This window comes from Myodes glareolus, chromosome 21, assembly GCF_982192425.1.
Source record: "Myodes glareolus chromosome 21, mMyoGla1.1, whole genome shotgun sequence".
Taxonomy (NCBI): domain Eukaryota; kingdom Metazoa; phylum Chordata; class Mammalia; order Rodentia; family Cricetidae; genus Myodes; species Myodes glareolus.
Genome location: NC_142046.1, coordinates 18,355,341 through 18,377,509, shown reverse-complemented (window position 1 = coordinate 18,377,509; position 22,169 = coordinate 18,355,341). Strand labels below are relative to the sequence as shown.

Here is a 22,169-nt window from a genome sequence, read left to right as displayed (position 1 = left end):
TCTGCCGGGTCAGCCAGGCACCGTGACTCTTGGTCAGGACTCGACTGTTCCCAGAAGGCCTCTCAGTGCCACCTCCATGCAGAAGGTCCTCGACCCTCTATCTTGGCCTCCCTTGGAGCACTGTTCAAATGCCACAGCCCATTCTCTCTTCTGTGCCCCCAGCCCCCACAGATGCCTGACTTATGCCAACTTCTCCCCCACCTGCTATCTGATCCCAGAGGACACTAGGCAGGGAGCGTGCATGGCCTCACGGCCTCTCAGTCAGAGCTCCCTGAAGATTGAGAGCTGAAGACCAGACCTCTCTACCTCCCACCTTTGTCTCCCAGTCCCGCTTAGTGGACATCACAGGTAGGGCAGTCTCTTTGCATGTGGTCTCTGCTGACCGATACGACAGGCACATAGAGGCTTGTGTAGAGAAGATTGCGTCATTAAACAGAACTGCATAAAGCCTGTTGCACCATTATTCCTCCCTCAGGAAGGTCTGTTTCAGGCCGCCTGGGAGTGGGGTCCCTGAGCCGGAGGGTCCGCCCGGGATGGGGTACCACCCTGCTCACCTGTCTTGCTTAGTGTGGTTGACTATGGACCGGACTTTCAGCTCCCCATCAATCTTCGGCCTCCCAAATTCCTCCAGCTTCACTTGCTGGGAAAGGCAATGACCGTTAGCCCGAGGGCAGGAGACCTCTGCTTTACTAGACAGGGAGATAAGTGTGCATGCCCAGGGCAGGATGGCAAGACCCAAGAAAATGTGCCAATGGTGACTGGGCGGGGTGAGGTAGCCCGAGGCCATTATGGGTCCCAGCCAAGCCTATCTCCTCCTAGGGGGCCACAATGGGGACTCCCTTGAGCTCCGGGAACAAAGGGCAATTGATGGCCTGTTCATGATCACAAGCAGCTGCTGTGTGGAAAAGTCAGAAGTCCAGCCCTGAGAGAGCTAATAAAGAAAGCAAGTGGCAGCCATAGGCTGGGTTCCGGCCATGGGTTCAACCTCTACAGGAAGCAACGCTGTACCCAGCCCTGCTACCACCTGGCTGTGAAGACTCCATTTCCAGGGCTGCTTGGATTGTGCCTCTCTGTACTGTTTAATCCAGGGAGATCTGCCTCTCCGCTATCCTCTGGGTGACAGAGAGGGCAAGTTCCCGGGGGCGTGGCTGTGCCTGAGGGGGACCAAATGAGCACAACTTCCCAGTCTCCTGCACTTCCTGAAAGCTCCAAGGGCTGGTTTCAGTGTGACACACACAGGCTGGTCTAGGCATGACACAGGGTGGGGGTGATCATATATGCTGGGGGACTCTGCCATGTGTCTTTGTCCCATCAATCAGGACATAAAACCCCAGACTCCTTTGCCTGGAGAGAGCACCAAGGCTGCAAGCCAGGTAGTAGAGTCTGGTCCCAGGAACACCAACATTCATGGAGCACTGTTTCTTTTGAGACGAAGCCTATTGTAGCCCAGACTGACCTGGAAGTTGCTATATAGTCAGGGACAACTCTGGTCCTTCTGCTTCTCCACCCCTCACCCTCCCCCATTCCCTCACTCTGTGTTGGATTACAGTTAGTGTCCCCAAGTCTAGTATATTAACAGCCCTGTGCATGAGAGGCAAACCATACCCACAATCCTCTCCTTCTCATTTAAAGAACGAACACCAAATCACGCTCCCCTGTGTACAAAGCAGCTGTCACTGTGTGGGGGCTAGAAAGCAAGGATGTGTCGTGGTGAGGGGCCCCACAAATGCTCATGCCTTAGGCCACACCCACACTGGGAGACGCACAGGGACGTCAGGGGGAATCAGAACACTGCTCGGCAATTTCTGCCACTCTCCGGCTGGCGGCATGGCCTGGATGTCTCCTGATGAGCCAGGCCCGCAGAGGGCTCCTTGGTAGGTGAAGACAGTCATGCCAATCAAGAGACCATGGTTCCCCACGCTCATGAAGTGAAAAGTCACCAGGAAGAGGAAATGTTTATGACAAAACCATGGTTCTGTGTCAAGATGACTCTGGGCATTGAACAGCATTTGGAGGTGCAGTCATCACTTGGGGTCAAGAGTGCTATTGCAAGGGGCAAGGACAGGCTTAGGTTCTCCTAATGCAGAACACAGAGAGCTAGACCCAATACGGGCCAAGGATGCTTGCATCTCAAAGCAGTTCATCACTCAGGCAACCTCTGGTTTTTTGTTTTTGTTTTTTGAGACAGGGTTCCTCAGTCTAGCCTTGACTGTCCTGGAAGTCTCTCTGTAGACCAGGCAGGCCTTGAACTCACAGAGATCTGCCTGCCTCTGCCTCCCGAGTGCTGGGATTAAAGGTGTGCGCCATCACCACCCGGCCCCAGTCAACCTTGGAAGGAGTGGGCTAGAGAGTGCCAGCCCTGCCTGGAGCTCCCAGAGGAGTCCCACCCCCAAACCAAACCCTGTCTATGGCCCATCCTGAGGATAGAGAGACTGATGGGGGGAGGGCGGATCATGGGCAAAGCCTCCTGTCTCAGGCAGCCGCAGCCACGCCAGGCTTCACAGGCGGTCGCTATGGTGAGCGTAGGTGCAGGGGCCACCTGCTTACCAGGTTTTCTATGGAGCACTGGAACTCGCTGATCTTCTTCAAGGTCTCTTTGTCCCGTTTCACTTCGTTGATGTACATGGCCAAGTCCTGGAAATTAAGACAGGGTCAGTGAACTCCAAGCCCTCGCCCTGCCCAGTTGGCCATTTCATACCCTTTCCTCAATCCTGCCTGGGCAGCTGAAACTCCAGGCCATAGGAATAAGAAGCACCACACACAGGTGTCAAAGGCGGAAACCAAAACTGAGAATATAACATTTGGGCCCAGACTGCAGACCGCGCTGGTGAGGGCGCTGGCAGTCCCCAAATCCAAGCTCCCGACAAAACTTTTTTCTTACTCAACAGGCCTTCTACGTCAGAATGGAGAAGCATCCCAGCATGGCTAGGCCACAGTGGGCCACACAGCCACTGTCTAAACCTACACACCTCTCTCTCTCACGAAACCCCAGCCCCATATCTCCTGAAGAGTCTGGGTATTCTGTAAGTGGCCTGGGAGAACCGGGTCCCTATATGATACTGCAATCCTCCAGTTGGCCACCAGGGGCCAGTGCTCACTTTGTTTCGGAAAGTTTGCAAAGGCCTGGAAACCATGCCCAGTGACGGCTGGGACAGTACAGCAATGATCCTGCCCAGAAAGCAAAGCAGAGAGGAAATCCCCAATACACAGGAGCCAGGCCCACATCCTGGAGCCAGCTCCTACCTCCTGCATGGCCTCACATGCTTCTGGGGGTCACTTTAAAGACCACACCCCAAGCCTCACACCTGGCAGGGCTGAAGCTCCCTACTGTATTACACTGTAGGCATTTTTGTAAAGGATGGTTTGGTTCTGAATCAACAGTGGGGACAGAATCTGAGCATGCATGGCCCTGTGCACACCTGGCTGGATCTGGGATGGGGATTCCCGCAGAGACGGATATTAGAGCCCCAGAGGCAGGACGGCCAACGAGCAGAAGACATAGCCTTACAGAAAAGATACATTGCCACCCTGTAGGAAATCCAGCTCTGGGGCAGAGACAGCTCAGACATTGGATGAATGAGGATTTTCTGTCTTACACTGGGGACATTAAAGGCTTTTAGATTCCCTTCTGTGTTAGTTTTTATAGAGGACATGTCAATTGAAGAATTGCCTCGATCACGCTGTCTTGGGGTCACATCTGCAGGAGATTGTCTTGATTGATGACTGAAGTGAGAGCGTCCCCTGTGGGCAGCGCCATCCCCAGGCAGGTGGGCTACACAAGAAAGCTAGCTAAGCAAGCCAGAGGGAGTCAGTAAGCAGCCTTCCTCCGGTGGTTTCTGCTCCACAGTCCTGCCCCGACTTCCCTTCATGATGAACTTTGACCTGGAAGTGTAATCTAAAATAAACCCTTTCTTCCCCTAAGTTGCTTTGGGTTGTGCTATTTATCACAGTGACTGAAAGCAAACCAGGACACCTCCCAAACACTGAAGCCGTAAGAGCTGACTCAGTGACATGGAGGACACAGACAGAAGTCACATGCTCTCTGTGGAATGCCCGGAGTTGCGCTCAGGGTACTATCCCACAAGAGACCAGAAGCCACCTGCGGGCTGGCAACTGAACGATGGAGGAGTGGAATGTGTGGCCAGGCTGGGGCTCAGGGTGCACCTGCAGCCATGGATCACGTGTCCCAGGAATGGGTAGCTGACCTGGTCCCTCTGCTGCCATGGCAGGTGACCTCGGTTCCCCAGGGGAGCCAGCAAAAGATCCCTGTGTTGGTCATGACCCCCATGCTCAAGAACACCCCAAACTGGCACAGACTTCTGCAGCTGCATGAGGCCTGCTCACTGAGAGCTCCGGGCAGCTGGAGATACAGCATCCTCCTCGCTGAGCCCGGCAGCTGCGTGGGAGACAGGCTGCATCTTCTCCCTCTTCAAATGAGGGAAAGAAAGAGGTCCAGGGCCCAGAGGATTCCCTAGGGACAGGTGTCAGATGTCAAGGCTGAAGCTAACTTGCTTCTACCACACAGAGGGACCTAGCCTGTGTGGGCATTGTAGCTGGCCTCGGACACAAGTGACCACGAGAGGCACAGGGACGGCTGGGGGTAGCCTGACAGTCTCTGGACTAAGGGGTCTGGAAGGTGACTTTCTTGGGCAGTGTCAAGTTCATGGCAAAGATGGATGAGTGGGATACGGGCAGGCTAACAAGGAAGGGGACATGGCCTGAGCAAATACCTTGGGGTGGGAAAGAATGGAGCATGCCCGGGAAGCTGGGGGTGGCCAGGCTTGCCTGTAATCGGGGGGGTTTCCTGTTACCCACATCTTCAAAGACCCTGTGAAAGTCCTAAGAACAAGGGGAAGGGTTCGGCCTGATGCAGAGAGCAACAGGAGCCACAAAGGTTTCTGAGCAGGACAGTGATGTGTGCTGAGCTTCAGAGGGCAGCAGGGGGTCAGAACAAGACAGACAATGGAGGAATGGGGTCCCTGAAGCCAGTACGTGGAAAGGAACCTTCAAGCAAGTACCAGAAGGACAGGGCACAGAACAAACCTTCAGCAGGAGAAGCCACAGAGGAAAGGAGGGAACTCCAGGAATAGAGCTGACACCTGAAAACCACGGCAGGCCCCAGGGGGCACACAGGAGTTGGAGGACAGGGGCAACGACTGGCAAGTGAAGCTGGGGACTTTGGACACAGAAAAAGCACCTAGCCTGTAGCTTCCTCCACTATCATGTGACTCTCACCCCACCCCTCGTGTCCTGCCTCTGTTGCCATGGGCAAATAAATGTTCCCCATTGCCAAGGAGCTCAGTCTGGAGCCAGGAACAGACACGCAGATCTGAGTACTTCCCAGCTCTGCCTCAGTTTACCCACCTGCATGGCTTCCAGCGCTTCTTTCAGCTGCTGTCTTTCTGGCCGGTCTGCAGAATGGCTCAGGAGTTCCTAGGGGAGTGAGAGGAGACCCAAGGTCAGCCCTCAGGATCCCCAGCCCTGCCCGTCCCTGCCCCCACCCAGTGCAAGGTGTGCTGCACACAGCAAGACCCTCAGGACAAAAATCACCCACTAGCATGGATAAGGTCAATCTGTGCAACTCCAGCAGACATGGGGACCCCTGACACAGTGGACACCTCTGCCAGTAAGACTCAAGCAACCATTCACAGAGGCTCTCCTGCTTCTGGTCTGAGGGTGTCTTCTATCTCTTCCCACTTTTCTGACCCTCTGATTTGTTCTAGTCATAATTATCCTACTGGGTGTCTTGATACCCTGTCGTGGTGTGTACTGAGCAGAGTCCTTCATTGGCCATGATACCCTGTCGTGGTGTGTACTGAGCAGAGTCCTTCATCGGCCTTTGTTTCACCCTGTCTAAGGGCCAAAGCCCATGCCACCAAGCCCATGCGACACGGGGCACAGTGAGCAGACTGATGGTCTCACCTTGAGCAGCAGGTGGTACTTGAGCACCCGTTGCATGGGTACCACCAGCAGATCTTGCAGCTTGAACTTGCCGTCCTGAACCTTGAGCGTGCACTCCTGGTGTGGGAGAGCAGTGAGTGGATGAGGGGTACCCTCGCTGGGAGAACCCGTCTCCACTGCCAGCCACATAGAGAAAGCGCCCTCAGCCCTGGACTCTCGGACCTCTAGAATATGCATCAGGTGGGTGTCATAGCATGTGAGCAGGCCATACCACTCCTTATATCCTGACACATGATGGGACCCTGGTACCTGAGGCACTCCTTTGTCCAACAGAGCCTTTGGGGCCAGGACTTGCAGAACACGGCCTATGGACCTGCCATCTGCTCCGTGACAAGCCAAGTCGGGGTGGGGTGGGGGGCTCACACAAAGCTGTGAGATCACTTAGGGTCCCCTGGGGTGCCAGGACAGGAGGAGCAAACATTGCATGCCACCGGCACTCAAGCTGGAGCTCTGGAGACGGAGCTTTCCAGACCACACAGGATAGGGACACTGGGGTGAGGAAGAGCCAGGAAGCCACTCAAGGGAGAAAGAAGCTGGTAAAGGCAGATAAACTGGGGCGAGGGAAGGAGGCCCAATGTATCAAGCAAGTCACCTAGGTCCCATCAAAGACCCTGGGATCAGCAGAGGCTAGGGTCAAGTGTCACTCATTGAGACTTGTCCAGGCCTCCACAGCCCATAAGGGCCACCAGGTTGTGTTCTAGCTTGGTACATGAATTCTGGAAATCACCAAACAAAGTGGGGTTGGGGGACACAAAGCCAAAGATGGCTGTTGAGGGAAGCTGGTGTGCTTCTTGGGCCTGAGCAGCCAGCTGTGCCAGACCAGGGCACTGGGATGCCCTGTTACCTCCACTTTCAGCCTGAAGTCCTCCCGGCTGGCAAGGAGCTGGTTCAGCGTGCTCTGAGCATGCTCCATGTGGCTGCAGTACTCTCCGTAGATCAGGAGCCTGGGGAGAGGACAGCAACATGTACATGGTGCCACACACATGGGCACAGATCAAGTAAGACACCTGCAGCTGCTAGGAGCCTGTATGCTACACAGGCATGTGAACACATGCACCCATGCATGTCTAAGGTACTTGCAGCTGCAATGCCCTGACTCCCTCCCAGGCAGGTTGGAGAGCCTCGGGGTCACTGCCTCACATGGTTCTGCCCCCTTGGCCCCCTTCTATTTCCTCCTCATTCTCTACATGATCAGGTTAGGAGAATAAGTCCCAAAACATTAGCAAAGGGCACCTCCTGCAGGCCTACTTCAAGTCATGACCCACGCTTCTACCTCCATTCTGGAGAGAAATGCGTGGAACAGAAAACTCCCTGCCTCCTGGGGCTCTCTGTTTGCCTCCAAGTCTAGCATGGAAGTTGTTCATTGCTCAAGCTCACCCTTGGGGCCATGCAAAATGGAGGTGGCCACTGGTCTTCTGCAGGGGTGTCAGCGGCGGCATTCAGAAGATATGCAAGGCCTGTGCCCAGGCAGAAGCAACAGGGTCCCAGCAGCCCTGGCCAGCCCCTTTTCTCCTTCTGCTGTCCCCTGCTCCCCTCCTTGCCATACCCCACCAGGTCACCATCTCCCCATGCCATTCAGATGACCTTTTTGCTCCATATATTGTTCCCTTCTTTGTCCCCACCCAGGCCCATGTGCCATCTCTGTAACTACCTATCCCAACAGATGCATGCCTGCAATCCCAGCAGAAGCAGGAGAAAAGCTGCAGGCTTCAAAGGGAGTTGGGGATGAATGTAGCTCAGAGGTTGAGAGCTTGCTTAGCACATGTAAGAGGTGGGGGAATGAGCCTCATATCCTGCTTTGGGACAATGGTCTTGTACCCTAAAGATTTGTCACTTGTGTTGGCTTAATAAAATGTTGATTCCTGCCAGTAGCCAGGCAGGAAATATAGGTGGGCAATCAGAACAGAATTCTGTAAGAGGAAAGGCTCAGTCTGCAGTTGTCACCCAGATGTAGAGGATGCAAGGTGAGAATGCCTCACTGATAAAGGTACCAAGCCACGTGGCTAACACAGACAAGAGTTATGAGTTAATGTAAGTTATAAGAGTTAATAAGAAGCCTGAGCTAATAGGCCAACCAGTCTATAATTAATGTAGGTCTCTGTGTGTTTTTTGGGGACTGAACAGCTGTGGGACTGGACAGTATAGAAATCCTGTGTCTCTTACAGTGTGCATAACCCCATGCTGTCACCTATACTCAGTTCAGGAATCACCACACCCTGCTACTTCTGACATTGAAGTCTTAGGTACAGCAATAAGGGGCTTTCCTGCAGACACTCCTCTGACCCTCTATCCTTACATAAACTCTAGAGACAGTTTTACTGTTCCTCAAAACTAAACAAATGGCTCATTCTGAGAGAGACAGAGGAAGTTGTCTATGGAAGTAAGAGTGAGCAGGCCTTCATCTAAACCTTCAGCACGTAGTACTTACTACTAAGAAAAATATCGGCCCTGGAGAGGTGGCTCAGAGGTCAAGAATATTTCCAGGTCTTTGCAGAGGGCTTGTTTTTGGTTCCTGGCACCCATATTGGGTGGCTTATAACCACTTATAACTCCAGCTCCAGAGGGGTCTGATGCCCTCTTCTGGCCTCCGTGGGCACCTGCACTCTCGTGTACACATGTACACATAATTAAAAACAAGGGGGGGACCACCTACAACTTGGAAATAAGGCCACAGAGGCACACCCTTAACCCCACACGTCTCAGACAACACCAGTTCATCCTGAAATACAAGCCTACTACCTTGGTATATCTGATCTATCTGATCACTGTCCCCTAAGGAAACTGGGGCATTGGGGGCAACACATGATGATGATGACAACAATAAATGACTCGCCTTCACTGAGGAAACCCTTCAAAGCTTTGGGGTTGTGGCCCTGGAAGGTATGGGTCTCTCTTGTGATGCTGAGGACATGGAATTCCACCTCTGCTCTAGATCAGCTTCAGCCTCCCTCCAATTCTAAACAGAATGGCTAAAACCAGGGCATTTGCAAGGAGGTATAGCTGCTGTACCTCTGGACACCAAGTTCTGATCCCACTGAAGAGTGGGCACTTCTTCCCAAACAGCCTGTGATCCGCTATTTCTGGTCTGCAGCATCCGAGAGTCAGAAATGGAGTAGAACAGGTCAAGGAACTCGGGCTGCCATGTCTCATTACAAACACCAACCACCATGAACCCAACAAGCCAGAGAGGGTTGCAGGGACCCCACAAGTTCCTGCTAGCTAAATGAGGCTTGGAGGTACCCAGCCCTCCAAGCTGTGATGGAGAAACAGTGGCCACCTGCCTGGGTCCCCAGAATGGGAGGCTACACCCCAGTGAACTGCCCTGCCTCTGTCATCCTGCCTGGGCTGGGGGAGAGTGGCCCACATGGTCTCCCGAGCCTTGAAGACAGAGCTGAGGCTGATGTAGTCGGCTGTCACTCACCTTTCCTTGAACTCCAGAAAGACCTTGGCCAGGGTACTGCCACCAGCCATCATGGACACGTCAATGGCCCGCAGAAAGCTGTGGTGCACCTTGATGAGGTCCTGGAAGAAAGCAGGGTCAGTGCACAGCCAGGCACAGCCAGGCACAGCCAGGCACAGCCAGGCACAGCCAGGCACAGCCAGGCACAGCCAGGCACAGCCAGGCACAGCCAGGCACAGCCAGGCACAGCCAGGCACAGCCAGGCACAGCCAGGCACAGCCAGGCACAGCCAGGCACAGCCAGGCACAGCCAGGCCCCGCTGGCCAAACACACCCAAGAGGTGCTGCCGGTGTTCACCCAAGCCTGTGAAGGCTGGCATCACTCAGCTGGAAGTTTCTGGCAGGCGTGTCTAACTTTTTGACATTGCTGCCCAGTGCCATTAGCAGATCTGGCACACAATTTAACTACAAAAATATAAAACTGCAAATTCAGAAGTCCTCATAATATTTTAGGCAAACTTAAAATTTAGTGTTAAGGCTGCGTTCAAAGCCGTCCTGGGCCAAAGGCTCTGCCCTTCACCAAGCCAAAGGTGGGATACCCCTGTCACAGTGCCTGGCACACAAAGATGCTGGAGCACATTCCAGTTGTGCAGTGGAGGGAGCTTCCCGGACCCGAATTGGGTCCTAGGGGCACATGGTAGCTGCCTCAGGACAGACTCGCTGCCTGAAGAGGATGGAGAAAGCAGTGTGGCTGCTCTCAGCTAACAACCTTGCAGGCCTCCCTGCTGCTGAAAAGAATGGAGAGGCCTGCGGCCGCTCAGCTTTTAGTTTCTGCAAGTCCTAACGCCCCTACGGTGTCGTCTTGGCCTGGAGGAAGCATGGCTCCTCAGGCTTCACAGCGGACACAGGACAGTGCACAGCACACTAGCCAACCCTCCCCCCTCCCAGCTTCTTTCCTGTCCCAAGTCATTAGTCCTGGCTGGAGCCCAGACAGTAAAGGGGACACTCTGGTCAATCTTGTGCGGGAGAGTAAGAGTCTCCGACCCCCCACCCCAGTCCTTGATCGAACCGAAGGTTACGGTAAGGCAGCATGCTCTGGAGTGCGTCCACTCATGCGTGGCATCTGGAGTTGTAAGCCAGCTGCCTCCACAGGTTAACCTTCACACAGGGGCATCTGGTGCCCATGTGTGGTCAGATGCCTGCAGAGCAGGTCTGCAGAGCAGGGGTGGGGCACACTTCCCTCCGTGCTAGCCAGAAGCCTTGCTTATAGTCCCGTGGGTCTCACGTCCCTTCCAGAGCGGTGCGAATCTAGGCTCAGCTGACAACTAACACAGATCATGGGAAACTCTCAAGCCACACCAGATACCTCTTCTTCTGCCTCCTGAAGCCACAGTCTCCAGAGTGAGACAGCTGCAAGTGTGTCAGGAAAATGCCAGAGAGCGTACCTCCAGGTTGATGAAGATGGCAGCCATGTCCGCCGGACTCAGCACTAGCCGCAGGGGGCCCATGTAGTTCTGGAAGGAAGAAGTTTACGCTGTCACGCAGTGTGTAGGGGGCTTGTCACAATCAAAGCCAAAGCTGCCAGGCACTGGCAGGTGCCCGGTGCTCACTGGATAGCTCATGAAGAGGGCAGTGTGGGACTGTACAGTGGACAAGGCAGGCTGGAACCAAGACTACAACCCATGTCCTCAGCACAGCTCCGTGGAAGCCATGGTAAGGGCAGCCTGGGCCAAGGGGCAGTGAACCCCAGGATCCTCAGCTGAAGGCTTCTCTCGCGACTCTGTACTGGGCCAGCTCCACTCCACACTAAAGAACAGCCAAGATGGCCACTCTGGCCACACTGGGTCAGCTCCACACCGGAGAACAGTCAGGAGGATTTGATCCTGGCAATAGCACTGTTGTTTACACAGGGACACAGACGTGTCAGGAAGATCCGGAAGCCAGGCCTTCTGGGTGGTGACGGGGGTTAGGCGGATGGGTATAAGGCACTGGCAGTACTTTGGCTTGGGTGGCATCTAGTCACAAGGCTCATCAATCACATCAAATGTGCTACATTCCTGGCCACCAACAAAGGCACCAGTACGCCCCCACAGGGCAAGGAGAGGCTTAGAGAACTTAGCTCAAGATCTGGCCTCACATGTTCAAAAGCTGAGCTGCAACCATGGCCGGCTTGGACGGGAACTCTGAGAAGACATGCCGGAGAGCTTAGAGGGCTTTCCACAGAACGAGGGGAGGCTCCTCTGTGTGAGAACATGATGGCAAGGTGGAGTGTGTTGTGTCCACGTGACACAGTCCAGAGTCACTTGAGAAGGGAGTTTTAATGGAGGGACAGCCCAGCTCGGATGGTCCTGTGGACCTGTCTGTGGGGGGACTGGCTTGCTTACTGATTAATGCAGGAGGACTGGGCCCACTGTGAGTAGCACCAGCCTCTGCCCAGGTGGTCCTGGGCTGTGTAAAAAAGCAGCTAAGCGCGAGCCTGTGCGGGTCAGCAAACGGCTTTTCTCCGCAGTTTCTGCTTGAGTTCCTGTACTGACTTCTGTCAATGGTGTCTGTAATCGCGAAGTTACAATGAACACTCTCTCCTCTCCCCTAAGTTCCTTTGGTCACAGCAACAGAGAGAAAACGAGAACAGGCCCTGAGCCCCTGAGCCCTAGGGCTCCGAGCAAAGCCGAGGCTCACCTTCTCGATGTCCTCCAAGGTGCGGTAGTACTTGGCCTCGGTCTCCTGGATCTCCAGCAAGCAGCAGCTTCTCTTATCATCCTCGGTCATGCCCATTTTCTAGAGGAGACACGAGATGTGAGCCAGGATACCGCTACCTGGACACCCCGGTACCCGCTGCCAGCCATGAGGTCCTGGCTACCTGCACCACACAACAGGATGACACCTTCCCGGTATGGCTACGAGATGACTGAGTGGGCAGTGAGGTCACAGGCCCTTCCCATGATCTGTGGTTGAGGAAACTGAGGCACGTGGATAGGACAGGACTTAATGAGAACATCAAGGAAGGCACGGAAGCTTCTAGACTCCTGGGTATCAACTCCTGACTTGGAACCTCGAGTCCTCGCCAGACTGGAGGGAAGGCCTCAGGAGAGGAACCTACTACATATAGGTGAGGTGTGTTCATGTTACTTGTGTGAGTGGGTCAGCCCTGTCCAGCAGGTGGCATTGGCCAACCCCTTGGAGACCCACAGCTGACCCATTCTGGCTTCCCAATATCAAATGCCCCACAGGCCAGACATCCCTGAGAAGCCAGCTGAAGCTAACAGCTCATCAGTGAACCACCTGGGGACATACCTCTACAGAGGGGAGAACAGGGCCTGACAGAGTGGAGCAAAGCAGAGTGGAACAAAGCAGGTCGGAGAGCCTGGTCTGCCCCCAAACCTCTAAAAAGTGACATTCAACAAGTAGGTACCCACCCAGGCATACTCTTGTTGATCCTAAGAGGCCCCTCTATGCTGTGCCACAGAACTGACTCTCAAGCACTGTGCCACATGGGACCTGATGACGTCCATCACTATCTGCAGCTGCAAGGGATGGGGCGGGGACGACATCCATGGGGCGATCTCGACTCGAAACCCTATACAGCCCTCTGTGCCTGACAGTGTGTCACCAAGAGCCTGGATCTGAGCTTTCTCCATGGCCTCGGTTACTTTCCCGACAGGTGGGAAAGACAGAGCTGGCGGGAGCCCACCTGGCCTGGTCTTACCTGCAACTTACCTGCATATATCTGATCTGAATGCATGGAGGAGCAAACAAGATTGAACCAGTCAGCAGTGTCCACTGTCCTCAAGCATGCTTGGGAAGTCAGGGACACCACTGACAGCCCACCCCCCACTGTTAGCCTCAGCAGCCAAGTCATAGCCCTTCCCAGAGCCTGCTGAGGAAAGGTCAGGACCCAACAGAAGGATGAGAGAGAGCCTCCTGGTGGGTCCTCCCATGCCTGGGCTCTGAAGCAACACCTGCCTTTATCTTACTTCATAGAAGGAGCATTTTAACTACCTCCCATTTAGATAGTTTGGTTCAGCTAGTTCCAAACATAATGAGAAGGTGTGTGTGGTGGGGGGGACCCATTGTTTATCTCAGAGGCCCCTCACAACAATAAAACTACTTCCCATCTGTGGATGGATCAGACAGCTCCAAAGATTCAGCATCAGCCCTGGACATTAGAACATGGGCTGTCCTTCGGGACATGGGCAAGCATGACCCAGCCCTGGGATTCTTCAGGACCAGGGACAGTGACAGGCTCCTGGAAGAGGCTCCTTCTCAAGACAGCCTGAGAGATGGGCATGGGGACCTTTCAAATATGCCCCAGGCCCCTGTGCCTGGGTGTTGACATTTACCCTCGGGGCACTCATCCTGCAGTGACTTTGAAGTGGTGAGCCCTTAATCAACCTGGTGGTATTTCCTAGGCCATGAGGGGCCGGCTCTGGGGAAGCCCCAGTCAGGCTGCCTGCAAGGTTGAAGAGCAGAGCCTCTCCCACCTGCTCTGGAGCAGGTGCCCTCAACACGCCAGGAAGGAGAGTGATTATTAGACTCTCGGGAACAAATGTGTATGATCTTAAGGGTGGCGCGAGACGCTGCAAATGTCCCAAGTATAGCCTTCCATCTCTCCTCACAAGCTGGGGACACAGCAGGGTGCCATCAGCCTGGGAAAGGCTCCCTAGGCTCTTCAGGGTTCTTCTCCCAGCTTTTTGTTTCTCTGACACCAGCTGGAGGCTTCCACACAGACGGGAGACAGAAATATTGGCTTTTGATAAATTTCCCACTTCTTCGGGAATGCAAATGCGTCAAAAGCCTCCGCGACTGACAGGTGGCGCGGTGCCCACCTTTGGAGCGTTCAGGGGTCCATGGGAGCTGTGGCCTGCCCCTCCAGAGCCCCCTCTCTGCATCCCTCCAGGATGGACCCCCCCCACCTTCCACACGGCAGCTGTTGGCAATAAGCCGGAGCTGGCACAAAACATCGTCCGCAAGATCATTAGCCAAGCTGTGTGGAAATAAATACCCTTCAGCATAAAAGGCATGCAGCTGGCCGACGGCGCCCGCACCGGTCTCCCCATTCTCCGCACAAAGAGGTACAATGATATGTGTGCTCAGCCACACTGTGGTAGCCTGAACACGGAGTTACTATTTAAGGCTCTCTGGATAGGAAGGACTAAGAACCGTCCAGGGAAAAATTTGTAGTCACTCTGCTGGAGGGGCTTGTCCATCATAGGTCGCATCTAGGGCACCTCAGAGTGTCCCGACAGGGCTGGAAGGACACTGCAAAGGAGCCCGGGGTGGGGGTGGGGGGCGGGAAGCACCCGGGTCTGTCCTCAGGCAGCTCCCCAAGGGAGGCTCAGGTTCCTTTAGCAAGGGCAGGGTGGGGGCGCTCACCATGGGCTGCTGCACCTCCACCTTGATGATGTCTTCGTAGATGTCATCCCCTTCATCTTCACACGGGACACAATCGTAAATGTCCTCACCCAGGTCATGTTCGCTGCACAGGGAGATGTGGGTGAGCAAGGAAGAAAGGTCCAGCCACCTGAACTGGGGGGGCTGCAAAGCATTTCCATGGCACCTGGCAAAGTCACCCACGTCGGCTCAGACCCCCCATCTACAAAGTGGCGTGCCTCAGCGAGCTACAATCGGACTATGCAGAGGCGGCTACAAGGACCTGCTTGTCTTCAAAGACTCTTTCTTCTCCAGGGATGCTCCAACCCTGGGGTGAATGCTGGAGACACACCAGCCAGAGGCCCTGGTGTGAGACACCTTTCTGCACTGGGATCCTCTTTGGTTGGTCAGCAGAAATGTCCAGCTCCTACTCCAGGACAGAGTTTCCATCTTAGCCTGCGCCCAGGATCCCCAAATGCTCTGAGAAGCTAGCCCAAGGTCTCCACCATCATTGTGGCCCCATCATGACGATCAAGGGTACAAGACCCACATACAGCTGCCTCTCACACATTGTGGACACTAAACAGAATGGCGAAATGGAGGGAGACATGGAATACATGGTGTACCTTCTCAAGCCAGAACCCACGAAAGCAAAGACCAACTTAAAAATCGGGGAAGTTTTGATTCTGCTCACAACTCCTTGGCTTTCTCCAAGCTACACATGACAACTAAATAACACTGACTGCCAACCTGATGGGTGCCGACAATCATGACAATCACAGTTGTGCTTTGCATGAGAATAGCTCTAACACACTTATTTGAATGTTTGGTCCCTAGGTGGTAGTGCTGTTTTGGAGAGGATTAGAGGGTGTGGCCTTACTGGAAGAGGTGTGTCATCCCTGGAGGTAGACTTTGAGGTTTCAAAGGCCCCTGCTAAGCCCAGTCAGTCTTTCAGTCTCTCTCCCTCTCTCTCCACCTCCAACTTGTGCAAACTCCCAGCTACTCTTCCGGCACCATGCTGTCTGACCTGCTGCCATGTCCCCCACTATGAGAGTCATGGACTCACCCTCTGAAACTGTAAGCAAGCCCCCAATTAAACACTTTCTTTTATAAGCCATGATGTCTCCTCACAGCAACAGAAAACTAAGACAATCGCCCAGGAGACAAAGCTCTGAGCGCGCCTGAGGGAAATCTCCAGAATGGCTCAGCTGAGGTGGGAAGACCCGCCTCAACTGTGGGAGGCATTGTTCAATGGGGTGGGACCCCATTAAATGCGGTCCTGAATAATTAATGGGTGGACTGAATAAAAAGGAGAAAGCAAGTTGAGCGCCAGCATCCGCCCTCCTCTCTCTGCTTCCTGACTGTGGGTGCAGTGTTTACATCTTAAACCCCAGCAGGAAGCAGGGAGAGTGCACGGAAAACGGCTTTCATGTCTAATGGCTTGGAGAGTTTAAGGAAGAGCCTTTAAACTCCCAAAGCCGGCTTCCAGCAACACACCTCCCAAACACAGCCAGCAACTGGGAACCAAGTATTTAAATGCCCAAGATTGGGGGACATTTATAATTCAAACCACCACAGTTACCTCCTGTAAGAGGGCTCTGCGGCCTCTGCCTGTGTGTCTAGGGGTTCCCAGGCACCCCTGGATCTAGTGCAGTCCCCAGACCACCTTTCCATCTGTCTTGTAGTTGATGATAAGACATCTGCCCCACACTCCAGCCATCTCATCCTTCACTCTGAACCCTCCCCAACCCATGCAGGAGATCTATCCACTCAGTCACCCCAGGTCCACTGCCTCGGACGGGGGGTGGGTAACTGTGCTCTGGGGTTCAGAGGTGTAGAGAGCGAGCCCCGAGCTGAGTTGCAGTAAGATCCCACAGACTGAGGCAAAGGTTCAGGAAGGGTGGTGCTTGGGTATCCCACATTCCGTCCCAAGTCACAAATGCCCGTCAGAGGACAAGGCTAACAAAGGACAAGTCATTCTACAGCAGTTCCACGGAGAAGTGCCACTGACCCTAGAGCCTTCTGAATACCCACACCAGCACCAATCTTTTTTTAAAAAAAATTGTTCTCTGATTTTTTTCAAGATAGTCTCAGCTCTGTAGCCCAAGCTGGCTTAGAACTCACCATGGAGCCCAGGCTAGCCTCAAACTCATGACAATCCTCCTGCCTCACTAGCCTGCTGAGCGCTATGTGGACAGGGATGTGCCACCATGCTCTGCTCAAGTTCTTCTTTTTAATAACTTTTAATTGTTATTGTGTATGTGAACACATGGTGGGGAGGTGTGTGTACCACAGTGTGTGTGGTCAGATCAGATCCTTCGTGGACTTCATTCTCTCTCCACACCTTTATTTGAACTCCAGAGACCTAACTTAAGTCTTGCATGTAAGCAGCTACCCCTGAGTCATCTCACTGACCCATTAATTTAAGTTTTAAAAAGCCACTTGTTCTTTTTAGGCCCAGAAAATTCTTAATGGTGGCCATTTTGTACACTAAATAATACACCCGTGCTTGCATGCAAACATGTGCACACACATACACATAAACAAACACATACACACACTGTGGCCTCAGCCCTGACTCTTCCTGACTCTTCTCCCTGCCTGTAGGGGGATGTGGGGGGGGCATCATCAAATGGGGTGCAGACCCTAGGTGCACATCACCTCCTGCCATGCGGGGCTCACACTTAGAGTTCTGGCTCACCTCAGAACGTCTGTGGTCTTTCCTGCTGACCCATCAGTGGGTCCGTCTGTCTGTCTTTTGGAAACTGTCACCAGAGATAACATGAATCATTTCCCCTGCCTCTCCGGGCTCTGAGCCAGATTTTGGCCCTGCCACCCTACCCTCCAGATTCCTGGGCCAGGTGAGGGTTTCAGTCAGGCAGACTTCTGTCACGCAGCAGAGCGAGGCTGGAGGCTGAGCTGCTGTCTACAGTTCCGACCACGTGGAACTGAGGGAAACAGATGCTCCAGGCTCCAGGAGCACACGGCTCCTGGCAGATGAGACACCTCCCTATCTAGAGACAGACGCGGGCTTCGCTCCAACAGGCAGGGGGAAGGAAGTGATGGACAGGGAGTTTGGATGGTGACATATTTCACAAGGCAGTGAAAGGGGTCAAACGGGTGGAAGTTGAGCCTGAACAGGGACTTGCAGGCTGGCAACCAGCCAGCACTGGAGCCCCCACTTTTTCCTCACTTTACCTTGTGAGGATACCCAAGACAGTTCCAGATCACCCAGCTGGTTTCCTTCCCAATAAGGACCTACCTTACCTGCCTTACCTGCACAGACCCTACCTCAGGCTATTGGGAACCAGTTCTTGAGGTATGAATGACTCTTAGCTGTCCTCAGGGTCTGACTCTAACTTTCACTTGAAGATGGGATGGCTGGAAGGGTCACGGCTCTACCGTGATCTCTAGGGCCCTGCTCTGATTCACAGTGAACCGTGCATTCGTGTTCCACACACTCTACGGAACTCAGCTCAGAAGCCTTGGCCAGCCGGACATATAAAGGAGCAAACGCATATGCTAAACTTGGGTAGGAGAGGGTCAGCCCCACGGTTGCCCAACAAGGCAGTGGGTTTGTGAGGAGGTCCCACCGTGGTTTCCCGTGAGCTTGTGGGTTCTAGCCAAGGGGGCTCCTCACTAGATCAGCTCTCAGCACTCCTCCCCCAGCAGACTCCATACCAGCTACACACACCTGCACTGGCCTCATGAGCAATGCCAGGCAGTGGATTTTTAGTGTCTTTGGTAAGGTTCATAAAATCAGAAATGCGTCTTGGCCGACCCACTCTGACAAAAGGAACTGTCCAACACTCAGTTCAAAGCATTCCAAACCTTATCACAGAACAATGGATTCCCTCTCCACTTCCCTCCTGGCTAATCCTCAACAGACCACCTTCCCTGCTGAGAAATCCACAGCATAGACAGCTCTTCCCTTTGGCATCTTGTTTCTTCTTTTTATTTTATTTTTTTTTATTTATTTTTTCTTTTGAGCCTGTTCTGGAATTTGCTCTATAGATCAGGCTGGCCTCGAACTCACAGAGATCCACCTGCCTCTGCCTTCCAAGCACTGGGATTAAAGGTGTGCGCCACCACCGCCCAGCAGTATTCTCTTGTCTCATCCTCTGCATCTCATCCCTGAGCCCAGGAGGATTTGCAGCTGGTCCTTTGCAAAGCTGAGTAATAAGTTGTGATCCAGTCTCCTTTTCTATGGACACTGGGCCACTTAAAAGTACAACCAAGTATGGTGGCATGCTCTTGTAATGCTAACACTGGGGAGGCAGGGAGAAGTGGATCCTTAGGGCTTCCTGGCCGGCCAGCCTAGCCTCCTTGGTGAACTCCAGGCCTGTCTCAGAATACAAGAAGGGGAGCTGAAGAGAAGGGCTCAGCTTTTAGGAGCATATATTGCTCTTTCAGAGAACCAGCTTTTGTTCCCAGCATCTCCATCAAGTGGCTCACAACCGCCTGGAACTCTAGCTACAGGGGATCCAATGCTTTCTTCTGAACTCTATGGAAATCTTTCTCACAGATGTATATACCACCACCTGACACATATTTAAAAATAAAATAGATACGAGGTTGGAGAGATGGCTCAGTGATTAAGAGTACTGATTGCATTGGTACAGGGCCTGGGTTCAGTTCCCAGCATCTACATGGCGGCTCACAACCACCTGTAACCCCAGGCCTTCTTCTGACCTCCACGGACCCTGCACATATGTGGTGCACATATATATGTGCAGGTGAAACACTCTTACACATAAACTCGCACAACTCAGGTCATCGACAAGAGTAGCAAGTGCTCTTAACTTCTGAGCCATCTCTCTAGCCCCCTGCTAGGCATTCATTCTTAACTGAACAAAGTCTAATTTATCAGGTGTTTCTGCTATGCCATTCCAATTCTATTCATGGTCCTACGTAGAAAAATCCTATTATCTTACCTAAGAAACCTTGGCTTTCCTCTAAGCCACTGAGGAGTACCCGGTATCCTCTAAGACCTGTACAGCTCCAGTGCTTCTGTTCAGGTGTCAGATCCATCCGGATTGGTTCTGTGTATATCATCCCCACAGGAATGCCTACGTGATCCAGGACAATCTGACCAAGACTTTCTTCTTTCCGTTTGGCTGCTTAAACATCTTGGACAAACTCTATCTCACCATATAACTCCAGGTCCCTTCTAGAGCTCTTGGTCCTGTCGTACATGGGCACTCACCCATGAATGGAAACACAGCTGTTTCACTTCAGCCTGTAGAAAGCTTTGTGATGGTGTTTATATGGTCCTCCTGCTATGAGATAATGCTTTTGTACCCTGCAAAGATTTGTCATACTGCAAAGATTTGTACCCTGCAAAGATTTATTATACTGGTTTAATAAAATGCTGATTGGCCAGTAGCAAGGCGGGACATATAGGCAGGGCGACCTGACTAGGAGAATTCTGGGAAGAGGAAAGAAAGGCTCAGTCTGCAGTCGTCACCCAGACACTGAAGAAGCAAGATGAAAATGCTGCACTGAGAAAAGGTACCAAGCCAGGTGGCTAAACATAGATAAGAATTAATTTAAGTTGTAAGAGCTAGCTAGGAATATGCCTGAGCCATTGGCCAAGCAGTGCTGTAGTTAATATAGTTTCTGTGTGATTATTCAGGTCTGGGTGGCTGGGAAACGAATACACAGTCTCTGATTACATCCTCCAGTTTGCTTCTTCTTTTTTTTTCCAGTTTGCTTCTTTACAACACAAAACGACTTGGTAAGCGTGCTTGTCACCAGGCCTGACAACCCAAGTTTGATTCTAGGGTTCCACATGGCAGAAGGAAAGAACTAAGCCCACATACTGTCCTTTGAAATTCCACCACAGGCCATGACTCCTAATTTTGTTAGCTGAATACTGGACATAAGAACTGATACTCTGGATCCTGTGACTTATGACATCATGCTTATTCTAAGAATGAACTCAGCTGGACTCAAACAGAAGGGCATTCTACAGAGGGCAGAGATGACACAGCCACTGGATTTAGCTTCCAGCTGTCACCAAGTCTTGGTGGAAGTCTTGGGACCCTTGTATACAGATGGGATGAAGGTTCAGTTGAGGATGAGGGTAGATTCTGGGGCTTCTGTTCACTAAGATCCCTGTCTTTCAACATTCAATGGTTTTCCTAGCCCAAAGATTCAAACTCTTCCATGTTCCACCCACAAAACAGTTCTAAAGGCCTGGAAGCCACATGGTCAGGCCCACCATAGCCAACATCCTACAGTGCCAGTTTCTGTCTTAGTTTTGTTTCTGCTGTTGTCAAAACACCCTAACCAAACAACTTAAGGGAGAAGGAGTTTGCTTGGCTTGCACTTACAGGTGATGACCCTTGCTGTAGGGAACTCAGGTAGCAGGAAATTAAAGCAGACGGCACATCACATCCACAGTCAAGAGCAGTGAACGATTAATTGTGTGTGCATGGTAGCGTTCTGAGTGCTTTCTCCACTCTTAGAGAGCCCATGATTACCCTGCTAGGGAATGGTGCATCCACAGAGGGCTAGGTTTTCCCATCTCATTTAACACAATCAACATAATCCCTCACACACACACCCACCCAGGGGCCAACCTGACCTAGATGATCTCTCATTAAGACTCTCAGATAATTTTAGACTGTGTCAAGCTGAGAATTAATCTAAACCATTACTCCTCCCCAACCTTCAGGGAGTTCTCTGTCCAGCATTCTGTCTTTCTGTCAGCCTGGAGCCTGACTGTCTTTCAGAAGCTTAGGTGTTTAGCTCCAAGTCTTTGGCACTGCTGGCAGGTAGTGGAACGACCATGAGATGGGGCCTACTGAGAAGATGTGAGGTCACTGGGGGGGTGGGCCTTTGAATGAACTTTTTTTTTTTTTTTTTTTTTTTTGGTTTTTCGAGACAGGGTTTCTCTGTAGCTTTGGAGACTGTCCTGGAACTCACTCTGTAGACCAGGCTGGCCTCGAACTCACAGAGATCCGCCTACTCTGCCTCCCGAGTTCTGGGATTAAAGGCATGTGCCACCATCGCCCGGCTCTTGAATGAACTATTAAGACCCCAGCCTATCCCTTCTTTTTTCACTTCTGTCATGAGTTTCACCCCTGTGGCCTGAGTTCCATCAGGACATCAGTGCTGCCACAGACTAAAGCAACTGTGCCCAGAGACTATGTAGAGAAACCAGAAGCTGCTGTAAGCCTGTCTTCTTTGTCAAGTGATGGTCAGGCACTCTGTTACAGTGCTGACAAGCTGACAGACACACCTGTGAAGCAGCCTTCTAGAACCCCATCCACTCAAGATCGATCCCTAGGAGGATACTTCCTCCACTTTCCTCTCAGCTTGTGGAGGCTGCTTAGTGCCTCTGAGAGCGTTTTTATATATTCCCCCCAAGTTCTGTCATTGCTGACTGCAGGAATGTTAGTCTGACCCTACGTTCCGTCACTGCCAAGAGCCAC

At 52.6% G+C, this 22,169-nt stretch overlaps 1 protein-coding gene across 2 annotated transcripts in view; it reads right to left on the bottom strand.

Annotated features, from left to right (window-relative positions):
- Positions 1–22,169, bottom strand: part of Vav2 (vav guanine nucleotide exchange factor 2) — a 173,676-nt gene that overhangs the window by 24,317 nt on the left and 127,190 nt on the right. For both annotated transcript variants that reach the window (XM_087899823.1, XM_087899824.1), the window contains exons 5-13: positions 14,734–14,836; positions 12,040–12,138; positions 10,806–10,874; positions 9,383–9,483; positions 6,806–6,905; positions 5,923–6,018; positions 5,365–5,433; positions 2,548–2,634; positions 555–640 (exon numbers count right to left, since the gene is read on the bottom strand). In XM_087899823.1, coding sequence (XP_087755949.1) covers positions 555–640; positions 2,548–2,634; positions 5,365–5,433; positions 5,923–6,018; positions 6,806–6,905; positions 9,383–9,483; positions 10,806–10,874; positions 12,040–12,138; positions 14,734–14,836 — 810 coding nt within the window. The remainder of the gene's footprint in view (positions 1–554; positions 641–2,547; positions 2,635–5,364; positions 5,434–5,922; positions 6,019–6,805; positions 6,906–9,382; positions 9,484–10,805; positions 10,875–12,039; positions 12,139–14,733; positions 14,837–22,169) is intronic.